This window comes from Anas platyrhynchos, chromosome 2, assembly GCF_047663525.1.
Source record: "Anas platyrhynchos isolate ZD024472 breed Pekin duck chromosome 2, IASCAAS_PekinDuck_T2T, whole genome shotgun sequence".
NCBI classification, from domain to species: domain Eukaryota; kingdom Metazoa; phylum Chordata; class Aves; order Anseriformes; family Anatidae; genus Anas; species Anas platyrhynchos.
This window is the reverse complement of record NC_092588.1, coordinates 74,788,036-74,812,192: the sequence shown is the minus strand read 5'-3', so window position 1 is coordinate 74,812,192 and position 24,157 is coordinate 74,788,036. Positions and strand designations below refer to the sequence as shown.

Below are 24,157 nucleotides of genomic sequence, written 5' to 3'. Positions count from 1 at the left end.
GCTAGTCATACCTTATTACCAAAGTTTTGTTCTGCAAATATCAGTTCTCTGTTCTTTGTAGAAGAGAGCCATTAGCTAGAAATTTTCTCATTGTCTATAATCTCCCACTGTGTAACTGTAGTCATACCGCATTAAACAGAATCATGTTTCACAGTCAGACAAAAAGCAAAGCAAACTTTCTTTGGAGCGTGAGCTTAGAGGTAGAAATTCTTGCCAGGAAAATACTGGACTCCTCCTGCATGTGGTAAGACTTCTGTCTAAATGAACCAAATAGTAGCATTTGCACACAGTATTCATGCTTTACAGACAGGTTTGATTAAGAGGAAAGAAATGAACCTTTTATTCTCTGCCTTTGGCTTTTCATATGGTGCTCACACAGGGGACAGGCAGGTATTCCAAATAAACCAAGAGAGATTTTGTACATATCTGCACAGCTTAATGCTGGATTGTCTATACAATCCAGCATTAAAACAGTCCAAAAATTACATCACTATATGCTTCATTGTGTGCTCATGAAGCATGTTAAATATTTAAGTTAAACATAATAATTTACTCTGTGCATTATTTTTTTTATATATATATAAGCACTATGAATTGTATTGAAAACATAAGCATTAAGAACAAGGGATCCATCTGAACATAAGCACATGATATAAGGGGCAGAAGTCACCTTCTGGAGGTACTACTTTGTTTCCATGGTGACTCTTGACTTTGACCTGGCCATAGTAAGGTGAAGTTGGCTTCCCAAATACCTTCAACATACCTTCACAAAACAAATAAGAAGGCCCTTCTAATTTCAGTATTTCAGTCAAACAGTTTGAAAGGGTCTTCTATTTTATTTTTTTTCTGTTGTTGGTTTTTGCTTGTTTGGTTTTGTTTTGAGAAGGCGAGAGGAAAAAGAAAATCTGAGGAAAACACACAAGTTCTTCAAAGGAGAAAAACATATTTGGAATCCTGAGCTTAAATTCCCAGTTGTGACTGCTTTCTCTATGCCAGACTTAACAAAATTATTATTTTTGAAGGCAGTTTTTAATTCTCTCTTAATGACTGTTTGTTTGTTTGTTTGTTTGTTTTTTGGCTGCAGTGTCTTCTATATTACTTAAATCCTAGTGTTACCTGTCTATACTACATTTAGAATTTAGAATAAAACAGGTGCTGATAATCTACAGTGTACTGTAGTCAGGAGGAGTACATGTTGAGATGTTATCTCTTACACTGCTTTAGCAAAGCTAAGCCATGGTGTTTTGTGTTAAGAACAAAAACAACCGTGAAAGTTAGAACTGAAATTAACATCAAATTCAAGTTTGACTGACAAACAAAAACTCTTTAATGGAACTTTAGGATCAAATATTTAAACAGAAAAAAAAACAGGTGCAAAAAGTAAAATTCTCATGGTGACATAAATATCCTCCCTCTGCACAGTGTTTTCTTTTAAAATGTTACCCTTGCATTGCATTACTGTTTTTCCTTGCATTTTACCATTCATTTTTACTATGGAAGATTTTAAGGTTTATAAGGTTTCTATCAGTTATATAGGTGTGAAGTTATAAAAGATTTATGCTTCAATGATGTTTTCAGATACTAGCAGAATATCTTCAGAAAATCACAACATTGAAACAATCTTTGCTTATCTGTTTCCTGCTGCACTTCAAGCAACATTTCATGCTGTCTTTAGAAATTATTCAGGATACTTGAATTTTGGCTCCAGATTATTATTTTTTTTTCCCATAGTTACTAACCTAGCCTGCTTGGCTAGTTGAGTTTTTACTGTTACATTCAAACAGGAGGCATAAATCTGCCTTGAAACTAAGGCATAAAGCAGTTGAGTAATATAGTTAATCAGGTGTCTCTGGGGAGACCAGAATTGAGCCCAGCACTCCAGAGTAGATAGGAAGGACCACCTCCTTTGACCTGGCAATGCTCATTCTAATGCAGCTCTAGCTATGTCATTAAGCTTTGCCACAAGGATGCATTGTTGGCTCGTGGTCAGCTGCACCCCCAGGGCCTTCTCCACAGAGCTGCTTTCCAACTGGTCAGCCTCAGTGTTTACTGATGCATTGGGTTTCTCCTCCCCAGATGCAATACTTTCATTTCTCCTAGCTGAACTTCATGAGATTCCTCTCCGACCAGTGGTGGTGCAGTGCAACCATCCAGCATATCAGTCACTCCTTCCAGTTTTGTATCATTAGTGAAACTGCTGAGGGAGCATTCTGCCCCATCGTCTAGGTCATTAATGAAGACATTAAACAGGACCCCATCGTCTAGGTCATTAATGAAGACATTAAACAGGACTGGACCTGGTATTGACACCCGGCATATACCACCAGTGGTTTGCCTCCAACTGAACTTTGTGTCACTGATCACAAACCTCTGAGCCTGGCCATTCAGCCAACTTATTAAGCCCATACTTTGTGGGCTTGTCTATGAGGATGTTATGGAGAAAAGTGTGAAAACCCTTACTTAAGTTAATTAACATACACTCTTTTCTCCTCATCCATGAACCTAGTAAACTCATTGTAGAAGGCTACAAAGTTGGTCAAGTAATATATAGTTTAATATTTCCAGAATGTAAAAAGATCTTGTTATTTTTAATATCATTAGTGTCATAATGTTATTTTTTTGTGTGCACTTTCTGCTGAAAGAAGAAGTTCTAAAAGCCCCTCTATGAGCACTATGTAAATTACGGCAAAACTGTGGAAAGATGGTTCCCTGTAATAAATATTCTAATGCCTTTTAAAAAAGAAAACACATGGGAACACTTGTGGCAGACCAAACTACATGCTGAAAAGATTTGTTAGAATATTCTTGTGTTTCAGAGCTAAACTACCTCAGAATTTTCCCTTAGATGATTTCCCTCCTCATCTCCCAATTTAAATTGCAAGAAGTATAATATCATAATGACAAATAAGGTCACACAGTTTCCTTAGGACTAAAAAATATACATTTATCCTGAATAAATGTCTTCAGAATATGCTAGTAGTGGTATTAAGTGATGCATGCTGAAGTGTTTTATGAGGAAAACGACTGGCAATCTAGTCTGATTAAGAACGCTTTTCCCATGTCTGCACTGCTGTTAATTTAATAGCTTGAAAAAAAAAAAAAGAAGAAGAAGAAAAAAAAAAAACCCTTGTTTGAAATCCTGGTATTGGAAAAATACTATTCTTTTGGTCTCACAGGTCCCTGTGGGCTTAATCTTCACATTTTGATGACTAAAATGATACAAAGTTTAAAAAAAAAAAAAAAAAGTGAGGGGCTCTTACAGAACTGGAAGGTGGGCCTATATTCCTGTATTCATAATTCCTGCACTGTTTCTGTGTACTTCCTCCCATTTTGAATTTGAATCTGTGTCATGTTTCTTGAAATGCTGCTTTTAATATCTTTGTGTAAAATCTGGCTCAGCAGGAGAGAAATAGTTACCGTCTGTAATCACTGAGAGATTTTACCCATTTTTAGTCATTTTTATATTGCTGTTCTTCTGTTTCTTACTAATCACAACAGTTTCTTATTACATGTATTTCTGTGTCACTGCATCATCATTCCAACACTGCCAGTTCTTATCAAGTGTTGAATAAAAATATGCATCGTCTTTTGGGATGATTATAGACGTACTTCTCTTTAAGCAGAATTTACAAAGGTAGAACGTAATAGTGCCATAAGCACTGGCAGAAATGGGGTATAATTGTCTTTATTCTGAACACCACAGAAGTGGGGCTTCTCCCATGCTGATTACCATTCAGCAGGTGTTCAGTAGGTGTTCAGTCCAGGACTCCTGCCAGGCACTCTCTTGACTGTGTTACCTGTAGCTGTTTCCAGTTCATGCCTCAGTCTGTCTCCTGCTTCTGTAGCTCCACTTGACTCTCCCATGGTGCCTGTGCATAAAAGATTTTCTTCAAAACAAATGTGTGTTGTTTTTGTGTTTTTTTTTCTGCAGTTTAAGTTACAAACAATTTTCTGGTTTTCTCCACTGTTGGTGATACTGTTCATCTGTACTTAACAATACAGAAGCTCTAGCGTAAGCAGGCAGCCATGTCCTCTGCTGTTTTAAGCACCATTCATGGGACTTTCTCTCAACACAACTAATTAAAGAAGTGCTTATAATAAAAGCAGAAGTTAGTAGTCCACCGAGCATTGAATTTCCAGTGTTGCTAGTACTGGGGAAAGTGAACAGCTTTAGCAACAGTAGGAAATCCCAGTAGTGATGCCAGAGGTGCTTTTGGTGTTGGTGCTTAGAGATAATGCTACAGGTCAAGAGTGAGCCCAGTGTTCTGATTACAGCTGATAGAGTCTCTTTCCAATCAGGACCAACCCTGTAAGTGACAAAGACAGAGCAATTAACTGCGGATATTTAGAAGGACTTCACCTGGGTTACATCTAAGCGTATAGTTCATATGACATGAACAAGTTTCTGTTTTTTTCCTTTTTTGAAAAATAATACACTTCAGTTTCCATCACTGTTAAATCTAATGCTTTTTCTCAGAACTAAACTCTATTAAAAAAGTTGTTTTTCCACTTCACAGATGGTTATTTTCACTAGAAAGTTTTCTATCATGTGTGTCTCCAAAAGGCTGATTTCTGTATGTGTTTTAAAAAACTTGACTCAGCGGAATAAAACTGTTTTTTAAACTGGCAAAAAAATTGCTCTTCATTAAAGGGCGGTGTCACTAGACTTTGTTGAACTACAGCAGTACACTGTCAAAAAAAAAAAAAAGAAAAGACTATGGTTATGACAAATATAATGCATTGCTTTCGAGGAGACCCATGAACCTCTGGGTACAGTGAGTGGTAGTGGAAAATGGCTGGATAGAGAAAGTGGGCAGATCCCGCCTATAGGACCAGAAGTGGCTTGATGAATGGTCACAGGCAGCTCAGTCTTGTCTTCTGTGCCAGCTTCTTGCTCTAAAACAGTGACAATAATTCCTAAGAGACGGATCCAGATCTTCACTGATCTTCACTGTGCAAGTGATTATGAGATTTCTATTATGGAAGAAATTCCTGAGATAAACCTGAGGTTGGCTTGTTAGGGTCTTTCCCTCCTGCTCATATTTACTATTAGAAGCCTAGGAGTAAATCTGAGGAGGAAAAGTTTGTTTGAGGATGTGATGTTGTTTTAATTCTGTATTTTTTTTTTCAACCTTTATTTTATTAGGATTATCAGGGGATTTCTTGCGTGCTGGACGGTACTCTGCTCACACCATCAATGGTGCCTGGTCACCATGGTCTCCATGGTCTCAGTGCAGTCGTGACTGCAGTAGAGGTATCCGGAATCGCAAACGAGTCTGCAGCAATCCTGAGCCCAAGTATGGTGGTCTTCCTTGCCTTGGTCCATCTCTAGAGTACCAAGAATGCAACATTTTGCCTTGTCCAGGTAAGAGTCAACTGAAACAAGAGAAGTATATGAAAATAATATAACTCATCTTCATGGCATGTTTTTATTTGTTTGTTTGTTTTATGTGGTTGTGTTAGGTTTTATTTTTATTTTTTTAAAGTAAATTACAGCTCAAATAATTGTTCTACCAGCTGTTTTCATTTCCAAGGAAACAAATTAGCTCAGCCCAGTTGAGCTTGCAAAAAGTCTACATAGATATTTCAGTGATTATGTTCTATTGCAAGATACACATTTATGATAACTGCCTATAGCAGAGAAGCCCATTGTAGTTTATGTTGCAGAAATATCTTTAAGGTGAGTACTCATCTCAGACATGAATGTTTAAGGGATAAATACCACATGGAAATCCCTTTTTTTTTTGTTACCTTTTCAAGAGATCATGTTTCTGATCTCTTGAAGAGAGAATTTCTTTCTTTGAAGAGAGAATTTCTTTTCTCTTGAAGAGAGAACAGAGATATTTTCTTTCTTTCTCAGTAATGTGTTCATACCCAGTAAAATTGTGACAGCCAGTTACACTGAAGTGGATTTGGGTAAGATTTCCAAGTGATGTCAATAAGTTTATCATCAACAGCATTAAAAGCTATGTCATCTTTCACTTTTGAGTAAAAATACAGCTTTAATAAATAATCTCATAAGAGAAAAAATACCTTATGAGAAAACTGCCCTCGTCTTTATTTAAAGTAAAAATATAACTTTCATTACAGTGATTGATAGAATTAAATCTGCTACCTTTTGAGTGTAGAGCTTCTAGCAAATAAAATTCATGACTGATCACCAAAATTGATGGTATCTCAAGCAGGCCTTAGATTATTCTTGGAAGCTTGAGCTCAGTTGTTTTATGATTCTATAAGAAGGATTGCAAGTAGAATATATGTTTTCAGGAAACTACTCTGGGTTATAAATCATTTTTGTATCTTAGAGATTTAGGAAGAAAAAACATCTTGGTTCTAGTCACCTCTCACCCTTCATAAAACAGACATCCAAATTCAATGGCTTTTGAGCTTTGCAGAAGGCTTTGTGGAAAAAGAAAGTGGAAGAATGTAGTTGAGAACAGATGAAGAAAAGAAAGTGAAATTGGAATAGAGAAAAGAATTCAAGGTACATTAAGTAATAAAAGAAGGATAATTTTTGAGAGTCTCAGTTCTTCCCAGTATCAATAAGTAAATGTAGAAATAAGCTTTCCTACATCTCTAATTATATTAATTATGTATAACCATGCTGCATATTTTATTATCGAGTACTTGGAGCTATTGACATTCAAATGTGAACCTGAAGAAATACTATAGTAATATACATACATATACATGCACATACATACATATATATATTTGTGTGTTTGTGTATATGATTACAAGTTAAAACTGCATTCTGTAAACACACATACTATTTTTTTAGTATGAACATTTTGTCCAATTGCGTAACATTCCTTATACTTGGTGAGATTCAGACAGCTGTTGTCCATTCTCTGCACCAGAAACTAAGCAGTAGATCTGTCCAAAAGACAGGACTTCCCTTTCAGCAGTATGTAGTTTCTTGAAAAACATATTTCCTTCTTGAATTAAACCTAAATAATGTGCTTTGGCAAATAATCCACAAAACTTCAGTTCTATGACCATTATGGCTGCTCAGTAACCATGAACTTCTATGTATTTTTATGCCTAAAGGGAACAGCAGTATTGCTTGGCAACTCTAGGTCAGGGGCAGCCTCCGTCTCTCCTGCTGGTGGGGCAGATCCAAAAGGAATTTCTGTTGCAGTTCCCTGCTTCATTCTGGGCAAAAGCCCACTGAAGCCAGCAAAGTTCTGAAGGAGGCACTTGGGCACAACAAGCTAGCACTTTCTGGTGAAATTCTCTTGCAGTATCCAAGGAGGAGGAAAGTAGCTTTCAATGTTCAATTAGCAGCAGCAGACTTGGCAGATCCCATAGCAAGGGCCCAGGGGAGAGCAGCCAGCAAAAGAAACCATGGTTAGATCAGTTTTCAGTCTTCTCATTAACCTTTGCACTATGCAAGTAGTTTTTATTTCCTGGGTGCTTGTATTCAGGACAGGTATATATAGTCATTTTTACCCACGCTATCTAAGTGAGTTTCTGAAATGTCCCTTTAGGCTTTGATCATACAGCCCTCGCAGATGTTAATGAGAAAGGTTGGTGTAGGTGTAGATGGTATTACTTCTTCATTTATAGTAGGCTATAAACAGAGGTGCAGGAACTGAGCAGAAATAGATACGTCAGGCCCTTTTTGCCACTGTGGGCACAGAGGAGAAAAAAAGAAGGGGGGGGGGGGAGGGGGGGGGACTCTGCAGTGTTCATTCTTGCCTGTGTAAGAAAATGGAAGTGCAGACAGAAAGGAAAAGGAATATGAGGGAATTGTGTTCTGACCTCAACACTAAAGCGCTGTCTGTAGTACTAGAAATAAAAAATGTAATGAAGAATTTGATGCTTTTTAAGGTTTACCTGAGCTTCCTCAGGGTAAGGACTGCTTCACATGTTCCCTGCTGGCACAGATCTATTTACTTATAGTTCAGTCATTACCCTTTCAGAAATATTCAGATATATACACTAAGGAGTGGGATGGTAGCCATAAAGAAACATTCCTGTTAACTCTGGCTTAGGTTCTGCTTTGCTACCCATTTTGCATTTTGCAGACAGGATCAAACCCTTACTATATAAACTAGTGAAAAAGAAAAGTGATTGAGAAAAATACTGAACAGTGCCTAAGTCTTGCTGAAAGTCAGTAGACTTCATGCATCTAAGTCATTGAAATTGGGCTTCATGGCATCCTGGAAGATACTGTGCCCTGAAGTACTGACACAATTAAAAAGTCCATGGAGTAACCATCAAATGTACAAGGCTCTTTAGTCTCATTGAATGTCTTTCAGCATAATTTTAAATATACTTATGAACAGCCAGTAATTTATTATTAAATGTACTGCAGGTTCCCATAACTTTAAGAAAAAATACTGAAACCAATTTTAACCTGTCTTCAGCAGCTACTCCTAAATCATTCTTGAGGGGAGAGAGAAACTACTGCAAAGTTTTTCCCACAGCTTGTAGCAAAGTAAATAGTCCACTGAAGTGTGGATTGATAGGATATACTGGACATATTAATTTTTGTTCATAGTACTCAACAGCTGAATATATAATATCAAATTGACCAGTACCAGAAATTTACCAGAAGTTAATTGTACCCAGACCCAGAAATATGATTTGTCTACATTGCACAAGTTTTAGAATGATCCTTCACACAATTTTGGCTTCAACTCTCAAGCAGTCTCTCAAATAATCTGCAGAAATAATCTAGGATTTTAGTGTAGGATAGGACCTATTCATAGTACTCAATTTCCATGCAGCCGAACTGTTTTGAGGAGCAAGAGAATTTGCACTGCTGTCTTGCGCTAACAAATTCCGTTTTGGCTCTGTGCCTCATCTCCTTTTTTATGTCTCAGAGATGTGGTGAATAGAGTCAAGCTGGCAAGCACTGAAGAGTCCCAATAACTATAGAAAGAATCTGTGAATACATTTCTGTTTTCTTTCAGTTACTGATATGTGGTCAATATAAAAATAAAGGAAGCTATAGTCAAGCATATCAAGATTTTTTTGTTCTTGGGAGCTTGTGAGATATTTACATAACAAAAAAGAAATAGATGAAGAAAAACATTGTTTGAATGCTAAATTCTGCAGATTTACAAAAATTCACATTTTTTACAAAAATTCACATTTTTTACAAAAATTCACAATTTACTAACTAAAAGATATGCATCTGGAAATAAACAAACATAAGGAATTCACAACATTACAGATCTCCAGTTATTACTGTAGGGAAAGACATTTTTTTCTTCATTTTCATTTTACTTTGTTTCCTGTTGCTTTCTCTGTTATTCTTTTACACAAAGAGATGCTTCACCAGAGTGCCTTTAATGCTTTAAGCATAGCTGTCTGAATACCATTTTAACTCGTTGAGGAAGTTTCTATCCCATCTTTTACTCAGAGCATACTGGTGGATCAGAGGTGAAAACGGACAGTTGCTGTTTGTGATTTGAAATTCTGCTACCTCATGCCAATGTTTTGAGATTTCACCAGTTTCCAGTTTCATTTTTTTGTCATAGTAGGTTTAGTTTGGTTTAGTGATGATGTTTTGCTTGAGAAAATCTGAATAAATTAACTGCAGGCCTTCATCAGTAAATGTGCTAACAGTAGTTTCAGATATACAAAACTCCCTGAAATACCATTTCTGGAGTTTATGCATCCCCTAAAGCCAGTTATTGCTTGCTGCTTTTTTTCTTCATTACTGCTTTTATTATTTTTTTCTTTCTTATTCTTATTTTTTTCCTTGCAGACATAGTTGGCCACAAAGCAACAGGAGCATATTTAAAGGAATGGTAAAAATAATCCTGTAGTCAATAAATCTTGTCTCTGAGGCTGCTGAAGTCCATCTCTCCATAGACATTGTTCTCTCTAGGCTTCCTCTGTTGCCAGTGAAGAGAGAGCTGAGCTGCCTTTTGGAAGTATCTATTGCTCTTCTAATTTAAGGGTCTCAGCTACAGACTTAAATCCAATTTGATCCTTAGGTTTTGTTGTTGTGCTCTTCCTAGAAGCATTAGTTTCCTCTCTGTGTTTCTGCACTACACTAAATTGACTGTTTGTTTCATCTAGCACTGCTTTTATGAATAAAAGGTGAACGTAACATCACAGAAACAAGACTTTACCTTTTCAAGCTTTGATGTAAAAACTTCTTTCCCACAGTAAAACATATGCAGCCATACCCTTTAGAACCAGGAAAAAGCATTAGACTATGTGATGTGGAATGGGATGATCCCTGTGTGCCTGGATGGGAGCAGTATGCTCTTAGGTCTGTAAACTGCTCAACAGACAGTGCCTCCAGATTTAACTCAGCTACTGTGAAACACACCAGCTGCATCTCAGTGGATGTAAGAGACTACTGCCCCTCAATTTATATTCTGTCCTGCATATAGAAAAGACTGAAATTTCTCAGCATTATTTATTCTCTTTTGCTACACTTTCAAAAAGATGAATATGAAAAGTTACAAACCTAATGTCATAGACCAAAAAAAAAAAAAAAAAAAAAAAAAAGACAACAACAACAAAAAAGAATAATTTTATTGGATATTTAAATTTAAAATGAGACCAGACAGTATATGAAAAAGCCTGCAATCCTGTCTCTGTCCTCATGAAAGCAGGAAAGGCCAGTGGGCCCACACTTCTTTCCTCTTTCTTATAACATCCATGTGCAGAGCAGGATATCCAGTTTACTAATCTCTTGGAAAATGTCCATCAGTGTGGATTTTTCATCATGTCCACAGGAGATCACATTTCTATGTACTGTTTCTCCCTAGAACATCATTTACTCCATGGCTTTTTTTTCATTATCATAAATAAATATGTATTAACTGTGACATAGTCAGTAGGCAAAATTTTTTTTGCTCACTACAAAAGACAAAAACATTGTTTGAGATCACCCCACTAGCTGAATAGGCCTCCTTCCAAAAGGGACCAACCTCAGTAATTGTCAGGAAATGTAAAGACTCTTTGTATCTTTCGTTGTGGAACTTCTTTAACTACTTTATTTTGTCCAACAGGTCTACAAAAGTGTTATGTAAAGAAACTGTAGTGACTGATACTTTCATTGCAACTTCATATTTTTCTTTCTATAAGAAGCAGAAATAATAATAAGGACTCCATGACAAAAGGAAAAAACAAACTAACAAAAACAACAACAACGACATATATATACACACACACACACAAAACAGATGGTGCTGTGTTGCCAAGCAACTTTAAAGAAAGATGAAAGAAACCACAGAGCTCTATTTATGTCTTGTAAAAACTGAAGCACTAAATATCCACTTCTTTGATATTATTAAACCATGGTGATGTTTTATCATCTTCTGTTGTTGAGAAGGAAAATTTCTGGGGGCAAACAAAAGTAGTTACATGTATGATAGTCCATGAAAGGCCTAGAAATTTAGGATGGCAGAATGTGTGTAAAGAGTTGCTAACAAAAACAATTATAATTGCACCATCCAGCTCACCCATGATCGAGTTTAACATTCTCTATTATATTGTCTGTCTTTTCTTATGTCCACTTCTCCCTTTGCATCTGAAAATTTATGGTATAGTCATGACCACCATGGTTGTGGAGCATGGTTACGTTCTCGGATATCACATCACTCTTTGTTATTGGTCACCTATGGATAGACAGCAGATGGCTGTTTCAAATGCACATTGGTAATTTTCACTATAATCCATTACAAAATATGTAGAAAATGTTGGGGACCGTGCCTCTGTTACGCTAAACAAGGCACAGGGAATGTTTGCAGACAATTTATCATCAGTCTGTGCAATCTTGGGCTGTCACTCGATTTCGTAAAGATCTATGTACAGCAGCGGAAATCCATCTGATTATACATTTGAGCTAGTAAAGGATTTATTTTAAATTAAAAAAAAAAAAAGTAACTGGGAATGTAAAGGCTCGATATCTCATGAAATGAATAGCTGGGTAACAGCTTCTGCTTTTATTTGATAACATTTAAAAAAAATAAGGGCAAGTTCTGAATAAAAGATATCATGTCTTTTCTTGAAATTGTTATAAAATTACACAGTATATTTTACCAGCGCTGAAGATAAATAACCAGTGGCTTTGTTAGATATGAGCTTGCATAATACTGCATTAACAGAGTTATCTCAGGCAAAAGACATATTTGTTTTCCAGTGGCTATATGAATGAGAGAACAAGTCAGGCATTCTAGTAAGATGCAGTATTTATTTATGGTAGATGGTGTAAAACTCATACATTTGTATAGCTAGATGATTTGGCTGATAAATATATCCTGGGGAAAAAAATGTAGCAGCCGTTGAATTCCTTAACAATCTAAATAATTTATTTAAAATGGCATACTCAGAATATAGCACCAGATTCCCCAAAATCTGTCTATCCAATCAGGCTGTTCAGAGTCTAGATACATCACTTGCAAAAGTTTTTACAGCTGCTCTTAGCGAGGAAGTGTCAGCTCTCTTCTTTCTTGATTGATAGGATAATATTATAAAAATACAGAGAATAAAATGATATGTATTCAACAATTCTGTTTACGGGATTAGTTAACTAACAGCCTTAGGTATGCACTAGTGAATTACCTGTTTGATTAGCACATGAGAACTTGAGGGTATGCTCTATCTGAAATTACTTTCATAAATGCACATACACATTTTAATATGAAAATAATCACATTCAAATAGCTTGTTTTCTCACTATTGCAGTATTTGCATGGAAATCATTCTACCTGACTCACAAGGTATATTTGCGATATACAATGCTACAATGACAAAATGACAAAATGAGCCATTTTTTAATGTTTTACAATATGTCCATCTAAGAGAGAATTTAAATGCAAATACTACATAAATATTTTAATTTAAGGGCTGTTTGTTTGTTTGTTTAGATTTGGAACCTCTTTTTCTTTTGCAAGAGACAATGAGGAAATAGCTTTTCAATAAACCTGTGGAAATGGTTTTACCCCTTGAAAGGCAATTTGATTAATCAAATGGCAAGGATCTAAATGAGTCATTGTGAAATGCTGTATGAATGTTTTGGAGACAAAAGTGCAATCTTTCAAACATAAAGTCAAGTCTTACAAGGAATGTCTCAAATGAGTGCACCACAAAAATTGTGTATAGAAAATGTGTACTTTATATTTTTAAAAGAAATATATGGTAAGTTTCTCTCTTGTGTGGTAAAATGCCCACTTCTCCTCTACGGGATGGGAGCTAAAAAAGACAAATGCTATGCTCAGTTCAGAACCCTGTAGTACTTCACTGATAAATTGCCATTATTACATACAGGTTCTCTTCTATGACTGTCAGTTAAATTACACACACTGTATTTTTTTCAATCAGGTGCAGACATGGCAAATCACTTCTTTACTTAAGTAATAAGGCAAGTGAAAACACTTCAAAAAGGTTTCAAAATAACTCCTTTTTAATTTTTTTTGTAGGATATTAATATTTTGATATTTATTTTTTTATGTGGAAAAATTGAAAGAGAAATTAAGAAAATACTAAGATTATTTGCAGAAGAAATGCTGTACCAAGGAAAAGTATGTCTGACTTTTTCATGTGTCTGTCTCTGGCAAATGGGCTGCAATATGGCCATAAATGCTATAAATATGTCCTGGAGTAGTAGCTTTAGGGACTGAGGTTACAAAGGATGCAGTTCGGGACAGGCAATCAGGTGAACTTTCTTTAAAAGTGTGTCCAGTGACCACATTTTGAAAGCCATCTGAGAAGTCTCCTGGGAAATCCTGCCTGCTTTTCAGAGGAATCCTGTGAAAACTCAGCCCATAAATGGAAGAGTTTGACATATACTAATGGTACTAAATATAATATACTAAATTAGATCCACAAAACATGAGAAAATATGGGCTGGATTATGTCATGTCACACATTAACTTGGAACTATAAGATATTTTGTGTCTTTTCAGTGGATGGAGGCTGGTCTTGTTGGTCATCTTGGTCAAAGTGCTCAGCAACTTGTGGCGGAGGGCATTACATGAGAACCCGCTCCTGCACAAATCCAGCGCCAGCATACGGAGGAGATATCTGCCTTGGACTGCACACTGAAGAAGCCCTCTGCAACACACAGCAGTGTCCAGGTAGAGCAAATCAGCCCATGCAGCTTTATTCTTTGTGTTCCACGGAGTAAGGCATTTTCAGATGGGCAACATAATGCTCCTTGATCTATTATTTAGGAGCACATCATTTCTCTCCTTTATTAAGTGCACAATCAGCTCTTACATGCTACAGTAAATCAAGTAACAGTAGAATATGACCTACAGGAGACCACCTCCTCCTGTCTCTGTTTGAAAAATATACTAGAATTACCATTTAAGTTACTGGTACAGGTTCTGGTTCTAGATAAACTAAAGGTGTGTAATATTTGAAGTGGTTCAAGCAAAAGGTTGAGAGACTTCTAATAAGAAAACCCCAAAAACAAAACAAAACAAAACTGCTTTTGTTTTAATAATAAATGTTCATGGCAATCGAATTGCTGAGGTTGCATATTCAACAGCATGCATATCACAAGGTCCTTCAAATAGCTAAGGCCTTACATCAACCTTTGTTTAAGCCCTGTTTTCATATAAAACAAAGAGCAAGCCTTAATGTTCTTTGTAAAATACATACTTCAACTTTGAATGTTAAGGAGCAGAGACTGTCTTTTTAAATAACTGCAAACTATTTATTAAAGGAGTTTCAGCACTCCTGCTAGTTGTATGGCATTATGGATCATGACTTTTTCTGTAAATTTGACTCTGTCTTTTGAACCATATTAAAGGAACCTGAATTCTTAATGAAATTTATGTCAGAAATAGAGAGTAAAAATGCACACACATTTACACACAAAACATAAAATCATGAGTGAAAAGGCAGTGGGAGAGATTGTTTTCAGTTATTGCTGATTAATGGATTATAGGCAACAGTCAAAGGAAATAGCTTTAAGCAGCTCCAAATATACAGCATTTGCTTCAATGACAGTTCCTAGACTTCATGGCAAAAATTTTCTGCCCTGATGATGAAGTTGTGCATGTGAAGGCACAAGTTCCATTAATGGATCCTATTACTTGTCTGGAACAACACTTTTAGATAATTTTCTTTTCAAGGCACTGCAAAAAAAAAAAAAAAGAGCAACACAGAAATTAGTTGATGATTTGATTTTTCAAGACAAATGGTATATATTTGTATATAAAAGTTACATAACTGCGTTGAGATCCTTAAAGCATCTTTAAAAGGTCAGAATTAGTGTGTTCATTGTACTAGTGTTGTAGCTCTTTCTCTTGCATTTATTTTCTAGTGACATTTTTCTAGAAATAACATTTTTAAGCATTTATAAATAATCTCTTTATCTTGTTTTGACCTGGTTACCTGAATTTTGAAGTAGATGGTGGGTGGAAGAGGAGGTTGGTGTCATGTTAGTTCAAGAAAGTGAAAATCATAAAGCAATAAAATTTCAGAGTGCAAATCTTTTATCTCACACTTCTGTGATGTTTTATTAATATTTCAATCTCATTGAAAATTTGCCATAGATTTTGGAAACAACCAGCTGTGAGAATAGACCTTGCCTCATGTGAGCACTGTAGATTTCACAACTTTTTTACTGTTCCTATTTCATATTGGTATGGTACAAAAATGACCTCAGTGCTATCCACGTCAAGTTTTTTGCATCCTTGCACAGCCATTTTGTTGTGGTGAGGATCATATAGCTAGTGATTGCTGCTAGTGCAGGTCTGGAAGTACCATTGGTCAACATTTGCTACTTGAGAGACATGCTTAATATAGTGATACTTGAAATCTATGAACCACCAACCAGCACAGAAATGCATGTAAAGAAATGGAAATTATTTCAAATGTTTCATAAGTTATGAAAAGAGCAAAAATATATTGGCATTTGAAATAGCATTTTTTGGCAAAAGAAAATGAGCAGAAAACTAAAATTTCAAGAATCATGATAACAGGGACTTTTTAAAGATGTAGAAAGGTAATTGCAAATCCAATTGAAAGTATATAGTTGTGCACTTAGAAAAAGTAACTGTCTTGCAAAATACACTGTTTTGTCATCCTTCATTTTAAAAGTTGTATCATCATGTTTGTTTTTTTCTTTTAATTTATCTAAATGCAATCACATAAATATGAATGGAAGCGCTGTGCTATTGATCCGCAGAGGTTTATAGGCTGCTTATCTGTAAGTGTAATCAGTTTCAAGGGTGTCTGTAATGTAATGAATAAAGCAGTGTTTTATATGTAAAGTATTTACGGCTGCTGTAAGAAGGGAAAATATATTCTGTCTTTGAAGTGCTAACTCACACATGCAAATAATTGATAAAGCAATTGAGCATTTAGAAATGATGGTGTAGTTCTGCATGGAAGAGATTTATGATTTTACAGACTGGTGGCCTGATCATTCTGAGGTACCTTCTTCACCCAGGGATCTTTTAACAACAGCTTGGACTTAACCTGGCCTCAAAGGCCAGCCAAGACTCTGCAGGAAAAAGACACGACAACTGAGTAAACGTTGCCATGTTAGAGGTGAAAAGCAGCTTCAGATTAAACACCTCTCCTCGTGACTTGCAGAGAATTCAGGAGCAAGTGGAGAGGAGACTGTTTGATGTGCAAGAGAAACTTAAATACTTTGAAGATAAAGAAATCAAAGGGATGAGGCAGAATAACTGAGTCTGTAGCAACACGTATAAAAGCTATGGCTTCAGCATCTCCATGATGACACATTCAGTAGCACATTTGAAATGGCACATCTACCAGTCATGTATACCTTAACTCTGTGATCCTCTGAGCTCCCAGCAGTGGCACTCCTCAAAATACAGGTTTGATATCAGGATCCACAATTACAGGGATGCCCATCTCTCTCACACTTGTACTAGTGTGCCCCATCTCTTCTGCAATTTTGTACACCAGGTATAGCAGATCCACATGGTGCTGAACCCACTGTGCACTCGTTCCTGCACTGCACCATGGGACTTCAACATGTAAGGGATGTACCCTCTATTGCATATGTTGAAAGGTCCCAAAGCACATAGTGCCTTTTACAGGACCTGCTGCTCAAAACGTCTCCACAGAAGACTTGTGCCTGAAGGGCTTGCTAGAACGACAGCTTTACCCAGTCACCATGATGTAGCCCAGTGTGATCCATACCCTGAGGTTCCTATGTTGTCACAGGATGCAACGATGAACCTTGTCAGCCAAGAGTATGTTGGATGAAAAATTATTATTAAATAATAATAACAAAATGTCCAGAAGATGGCTCTTAGGTAAACATCCTCCTTCAGATCTTGAATACATATCTCAATACCTGTCATTGCTATTTGTCAGGTACATAAACAAAATACAGTGTTGTTGTCCACCCTGAAGACTTAGTCTGAATTAGCTCCACGACAATCTCTTTCTGTCACAACTGTGGGGTCACAGAGAATCCCTCAGGCTTCTTCCTTCCATGTACAAAGGCAGTGGCAGAAGCCAAAACTGTGATACTTGGGTGACAAATTTACCATTGAACTTTACATTTTGGAGACCTTTACCAGTTTGTCCAAACTGGCTTTATTTTATTTTATTTTATTTTATTTTATTTTATTTTATTTTATTTTATTTTATTTTATTTTATTTTATTTATTTTTATTTATTTTTATTTTTTATTTTTATTGTTTTGAATTACCTGTCTGTCCTTTGATAGTGTGTACTAGCTGGAGACGAGGCTTTCTGTCATAATTCAGGAAAATGAGAAATTTCTCTCTCACTCAGCGTACTAGAAACATTTAATTGCAGTGTCTGTGTGTGTATATCTCTCTGCCCACTATAGACAGCTGGTCGGAGTGGTCTGAGTGGTCCGAGTGTGACTCATCTGGTGTTCAGCTCCGCGTTCGTCAGTGCATTATTTTGTTTCCTGTGGGCAGCCAGTGCACGGGTAACACCACGGAGAGCCGAGCCTGTACTTCTGACTCCAACTTCATACCAGGTGAGATCAGTCTTCCCCTGGAGGATCAGTGAAATCTCTCAACATTTCAGGAATGAGGCATAATACTGTCTCACATGGAACTGTGCAGTGACAAGACTTAAGACAGAATTTGCCTTTTTTTCACCCAAAGAGCACTGGTCTACAAGGTGGAGCTTGTGGTGCTAGACCTGGTGTCATGAAAATCTGTCTCAGGCTGTGAATTGTGGAACTGTCCTTGCTGTCACCACCTAAGACTGTGGTTATTCAGTCTCTAAGCCTTATGTAGGTCCTTCCATCTTGTTTGGTAACAGGGTGCAGGGATGAGTGCAGTTAGGAGAACTAGTTTGTTTCTCACTTTGAAGTGCTCTTGAGACTTTGGGGTTATTAGAGAAATGATCCTCTAGGTTTTGTGATTTGTGTATGCAAAACTGGGTGCAGGGGTATTTGATCAGGAAACTATTTCATGGAGTTGATTAGAGTAATAACCACCTAGAAAGTTAAATACTGTTGGTTGTGCCTCAGGTACTTATCTCCCCTATGACCACTAAGTACCTGATGGAGAATCATGTCAGGTATTATAGCATTTGTCAAAAATTATGAACGTAATTATTTTTTTTTAAATCATATCAGTCATTTAAATCCACACAACAGTATTGATGTCTACATTGCATTGCTGTTAACAGTCATCTTTCCATCTGTGTACATAACAAAGTCACCAGTCTATTCACAGGCAGATAAATTTATGATTTCAAGTGTCATTTGAAGTGTAATTATGTTGGTTCAGTGCAGCAACCTTTTTTCTGCAGCTAAGCAGTATATTATATACCGTGTATGTACAATATTAAAAAGAAATCAACAAACTTAAACACTGTATTTATGGATGATGCATAGAAAATAGCAATAAATTCACAAATACTATTTTTCCTCCCAAACCAATGTGAAAAATGTCAATGTGAAAGCAAAACCCTTCACACTGTATTTTTCCTTTTTTTTTTTTTTCTTGGGGTTTTGAAGCAGCTCAGTCAATATTCACATTCTGTGAATGCCCCTCTTAATCCAATGTAAAGTCTATGTACTGTTTTGGAAAGTATGCAGTTTCAAACTCTGAAATGATGAATGTTAGGTGAATAAGTAGCAGCCACCTCTTCCTTGGCCCTTCTGCTTTGTTTACCACTCCCCCTCCAATTTCTCACATCACAGGAGATGAAGTCATGGCCAGTACACTCACCTTAGTGAAACTCCCTTGCTTTCTTAGGAGCTCTCAGATCACTTTCACTCCTCAAGGTCCTCATACTCAGAGTTGTCTCCCTCCCAACTTCTCTTTCCTTTTCTAATTCGCCTCGCTCCTTTCCCCAGCTATTATACTGGCATGTCCACCCTCACGATGTCTCCTCCTCCCTCTGCTTACCTTAAATCTGTTTTTCCACAAAACTTAATGCATATAGAGTGACTCTGGCAGAGTGGCTCATTATCATTGCTGCTGCTGTTTTTCCAGAGTTAATCTTTACCAACATTACCTTGCAGAGCTTTCTGGCATATATATATTATCTTCTCTGCTTGTTGTTTAGATTGTGAATTAATGGTCTTGACCAGACAGAGTACGCTACCAGCCTTTAGCTATCTGTGAGAGTACTGTTCTGTCAGGTCTGTTACTTTCTAATGTTGAAAATAGTATTGATTTAGCAGGTGAAGAAAGGTAAAAAAAATATGTGATCCACTTTAGCAGAAGTAGCCTGTGGTATTTTAGATATGTGGAAGTCATAGCACTTTGTTTCACATCTGACAATGTGCTACAGTATATTGCAGCAGAAACCTCCAGCTGGAGAAGAGATTAATTTTAAAGCCAGACCACTAATATAGTCTTTGCTTCTCTCCTCTTTTTCCACCAGGCCTGCTTTAGCATTTATAATCCCCTTCTCCCAGAATCACACTAAAGGACTTCCTTCACTGCTCTGAGTCTGGATACAGATTCAAACCTTAAGCCTGTTTTAACAGGAAAAAAAAAAAAATCGTGCAATTTACTTTCCATGCATTCTTGCAGCTGAAGTCTGTATTATTAATCAGTCCTTTTCTATTATCAGATATTTTTAATATTCATAAAAGAACATCAGAATGTCCACACAGGTTCAGAGAAAAAGTCAATCTTGTCCAGTTCCTGTCTCCAGCAGTACTGTAATGTCCAGGGAAGAAGAGAAACAGGACAAGTGTATATCATCCTGCTTCTGCCTCCCTGTAGTTTTTCAGCCTTCAGCAACTTTCATTTCAGGAGAGTTTTTAAACCTGATGCAGTCAATCTGTTTAATGCTCTGAAGTGGTTCTCTCTCCAAGTAGTTTCTTGGGTTCCTTGCATCTTCTTTGCATCTTGGATCATCAGTTTGTTGGGAGGTAGAGAGCCTACTGTCTTATTCCTCATGCAAAAGCCATTGCATACCAGTGGCGGTCATTGCTGACCTTTTCTGAACTTTCTTATTGTATTAGAGGCATTCTGAAATGGGAAAACCAGAGCTGCATGCAGCGTTCAGGGTGTGGACAACTCATGGATTTGTAAAGACCCGTAACGATTATTTCCTGTTCTACTCACTCTTGCTTTCTTGGTTGTATCTAACATTTTGTTTGCTTTTTTGATTAATTCGGAACACTAAGCTGATATTTTCATGGAACAGTCTGTCATAATCCCCTGATGAGTGATAATGGTCAGCTCACAGCCATCATTTTATTTGTGAAGCTAGGATTGCTTTCCACTCTACACTGATCTACGTTCTGTTCTGTTTTTCATTTTATTGCCTAGTTTTAGAAGGCCCTTCTGCAGCTCTTCCCAATGTCCCCTTATCCATACTACCTTTAATAAATGAATATCATCAAACTTAAAAAACACAGTTCCTAGCCTTTTGCTCAAAAGCCTAGGTCACTGCACAAGTAGTAACCTTACTCCACTCTAAGAACTACACTGTTTTCTGTCCTTTCCCTCATCTCCCATAGCTACTTTTTTTCTTGGGAAGAAGGGATTTAAAGTAATTTCTGAAATCCAGGTAGGCTGTCCGCACTCTCACCCATATCCACATGACCATTGACCCTTGCAGAGAGATTCACAAAGCAGAGGTTTGTAAGGCAGGACTTTCCTTCACCAAAGCCATGGTCATTGAAATAAAAAATGGGAAAACTTGGTTGTCAACACATTTTTATTCAGTATTTATTCAGAATGCTTCCAAAGACAGAATGGGAAGGACATTGGGTGGAATTACATTTTATTAGTTTACGCTTGGGACCCATGAAATTGGCAGTCATCTTTTTTTAAGATTTGTAAATTCCCTCTTTTCACATTAGTGCTAGATGTGACTTCTAGAAGTAATGAGCCCGTTTGAACACAAGATAATGAAACTCTCATTAATTTTACTATTCAGAAATTCAGCATTTTCTCAAAATGGCTTAACTTCACAAAGATTTTTTTAATGTAGACTTCATCTTTTTATTTAAAGGGATATTGGGAAGCAAGAATAAAAAATATGTTACTGCTTTTGGTTGATAAATTAAAGAACCTGAAGATGTCATGGAACTTTTTTGTTAATTCCACCACACCATAGTCAAAATCTTTTTTTACTTTGGATTTGGAGTGAATGTAGACGAATACATTTTTTAAAATCCTTACTGTGTTGATCAAATTACAAATTGTCTGTTATTTTTTTCTCCATGGCATAAGCAGTTTATTTGTTTTTCTAGAAATATCGGTGGCACGATCCAGCAGCATAGAAGAAAAACGATGTGGCGGTAAGCTTTTGAGTTCTATCTGTGTATTAAATGGTGAATTATTGATTCCTTCTCCCCCCCCCCTTTTTTTGTTCCATTTGTTTCACATTTTGCACTCTCTTAGATTTATTCCACCTTATAAATGCCACATTCTCATTATTTACACTTGGTCCAGAAATAGAGATGTAGTTAATACAGAATTCCTCATTAAATATCCAGATGCCATTGCTGACCTTTGAGACAAGAGCATGTATTATTGATTTTTTTTTCTCCTTTTCCCTTGTAACAGTCACTTATTGTGTCCCAAAAAGAAATTCCTTTTATAAGTTAGTTATCAATATGACGAAATTTTTAAAGTTGCTGCACCTTTTGCTGGATAATAATTTCACAAACCTCTTTGGGACTCCAAATGAATAGCAGAGAACCAGCCTGCTAAACCATTTAATGGCTCAGACTATCTGGACTCATTTTCAGCTTTGCTGCCAGATACAAAACTAGAAAGTAAAAGTTCAATTCCAGAGAGTCTTGATGCTAGTGAAACAAATCTTGAAAGAGAAAACTGAACTGTTGGGGGAAAAAAAATGTACGAAGAAGAAGAAACGGGAAAAATGACCTTTTTTGTGTTTGTGCTTAGTTATCACGCTTAGTCAGTGTTGTCATGGTAGTAGCTGTGACCAGTTCCAGTATTCTTCTATGCACAGATAAGCTGTGTTTTTAGCCTAGTAAGGGACAATGAAAACACAGAGGTTATGCAAGGGCACCAGTGTGCATAGTTACATGTTATGAGAGTCAGGATAATGCAATTTGTTTTTTTCCTTATTAGCAGTGGAAATCTGAAAACATTTTGCCAAGTTCTGTGACAGTGGGAAACTCTTATTCAAGTGTAGAATGATATTTCAGTGGTAATTTACATATTGGGGTGGTAAACCTAGGTCAATATATTAGGTTGTGTTCCTTTTTTCCCTGTCGGTGTGTAAAGGGGGCTTGCAAAAAAACAGAACCCATGTGCTGTCCCATTTTTCTGTTTTACAGTGAAAAAGTCTAACATTTTTCAGACTAGTGCCAGTCTCTCAGATTAAAATCAGCTTCATGTGTGCAACCACAAATAAATATTCAATAATGTTAGGATGAAATCTCTTTCTTAATGATATTTCTTTCTTAATCAAAAGCAAAGCTCCAGTTGGAAACAGCAGTGAAAAGAAGTGTACATAGTTTATTTCCAGCTAATCCTACTTATGCCACGTCTGACCCAATTATATCTATATCAGGATAATTGGGAGGCAATTATATTTTAAATTCCCTTCTACAGTTTCATGCAGCAATGAGCCTTCTCTATGTTTTAATTCCTGTGTAGGTAGGGAGGGTTCCCACAGTCCAATCCCATAGTATCTTCAATGGGCAGAGAGGACTGTGCTCTGGCAGCACTCTCTGGCTGCTGTGGTTAAAAGTACGCTGAGCTTTAGGGAGTCTCTCTCTCTCCTCTTCACATTTTCTCCTGAAACACTACTGTTTCCTCCTCACTTCCTCATTACACGGAGAAAAAGTTCTGAAGACTGGAGAAGGGAACAAACTGCCAAATATCAAAGATGCAGAAACAGTGAGACCCAGCTGCAGTCAAAGCAGGGGATGAGAAAGAAGTACGCCAAAGTGTCTGGGACAGTCACCAAATAAGAGGGATGCTGAAAACATTTTAGGGGAAGCAGGTCTGTAATCTAAAGACATTAAGATTTTGTTGCTACAAGTCACTACGTGTAAGACAAAGAACTAGAAGCAGAGGAGGTGATAATGTAGTTCACTGGAAATAAGCCATGTACATTATATACATAATTTATATATGAAAAAGGGTTTGCTGTAAGAGTTTGCAGAAATAAATTTAGCTGAACTTTTCAAATACTTAGAGATAGCACTTCATTCATATGTTGTTTGGGTTCTGATCTTGTCTAAGGATCTTTCAGAAATCTCAGTCTTAATACTTGCAGAGATGTGTGGGTATCTAAGGTTCTCATAATGATCCCTTCAGGGAAGTGCAATGCATTTGCTGCTGTAGGGATAAACTACTGCAAATGAGATGTTTCTGGGAAACACATGAGATTTCCCTTGTCATTATTTGAATTAAACACTTTTCTATGTTATTCCCCAAACTTAAGCTTTTACTGCTGCTTCCTTAAGAATAAGATTGTCTTCTCTCCACTATGCAGAGTTCAACATGTTTCACATGATTGCAGTGGGATTAAGTAGCTCAATACTTGGTTGCCTTCTTACCCTGCTTGTTTACACTTACTGCCAACGATATCAACAACAGTCCCATGATGCTACCGTCATCCATCCGGTGTCACCAGCTCCTCTAAATACCAGCATCACCAACCATATCAACAAACTGGACAAGTACGATTCTGTAGAAGCCATCAAGGTGAGAAGCGGGTTGGGAGCACTCTAATGCACAACATACATGGTCCTATACAATTTTGCTATATCAGAAGAATTCTGTTTGATAGTTTTCTGCAGTGGCATTTGGAC

General features: G+C 36.8%; 1 protein-coding gene across 6 annotated transcripts in view; it reads left to right on the top strand.

Moving 5' to 3' along the window:
- Positions 1–24,157, top strand: part of SEMA5A (semaphorin 5A) — a 329,372-nt gene that overhangs the window by 298,975 nt on the left and 6,240 nt on the right. For all 6 annotated transcript variants that reach the window (XM_072034957.1, XM_027451744.3, XM_072034958.1 and 3 more), the window contains 5 exons: positions 5,147–5,365; positions 13,881–14,051; positions 17,762–17,917; positions 21,614–21,661; positions 23,839–24,050. In XM_072034957.1, coding sequence (XP_071891058.1) covers positions 5,147–5,365; positions 13,881–14,051; positions 17,762–17,917; positions 21,614–21,661; positions 23,839–24,050 — 806 coding nt within the window. The remainder of the gene's footprint in view (positions 1–5,146; positions 5,366–13,880; positions 14,052–17,761; positions 17,918–21,613; positions 21,662–23,838; positions 24,051–24,157) is intronic.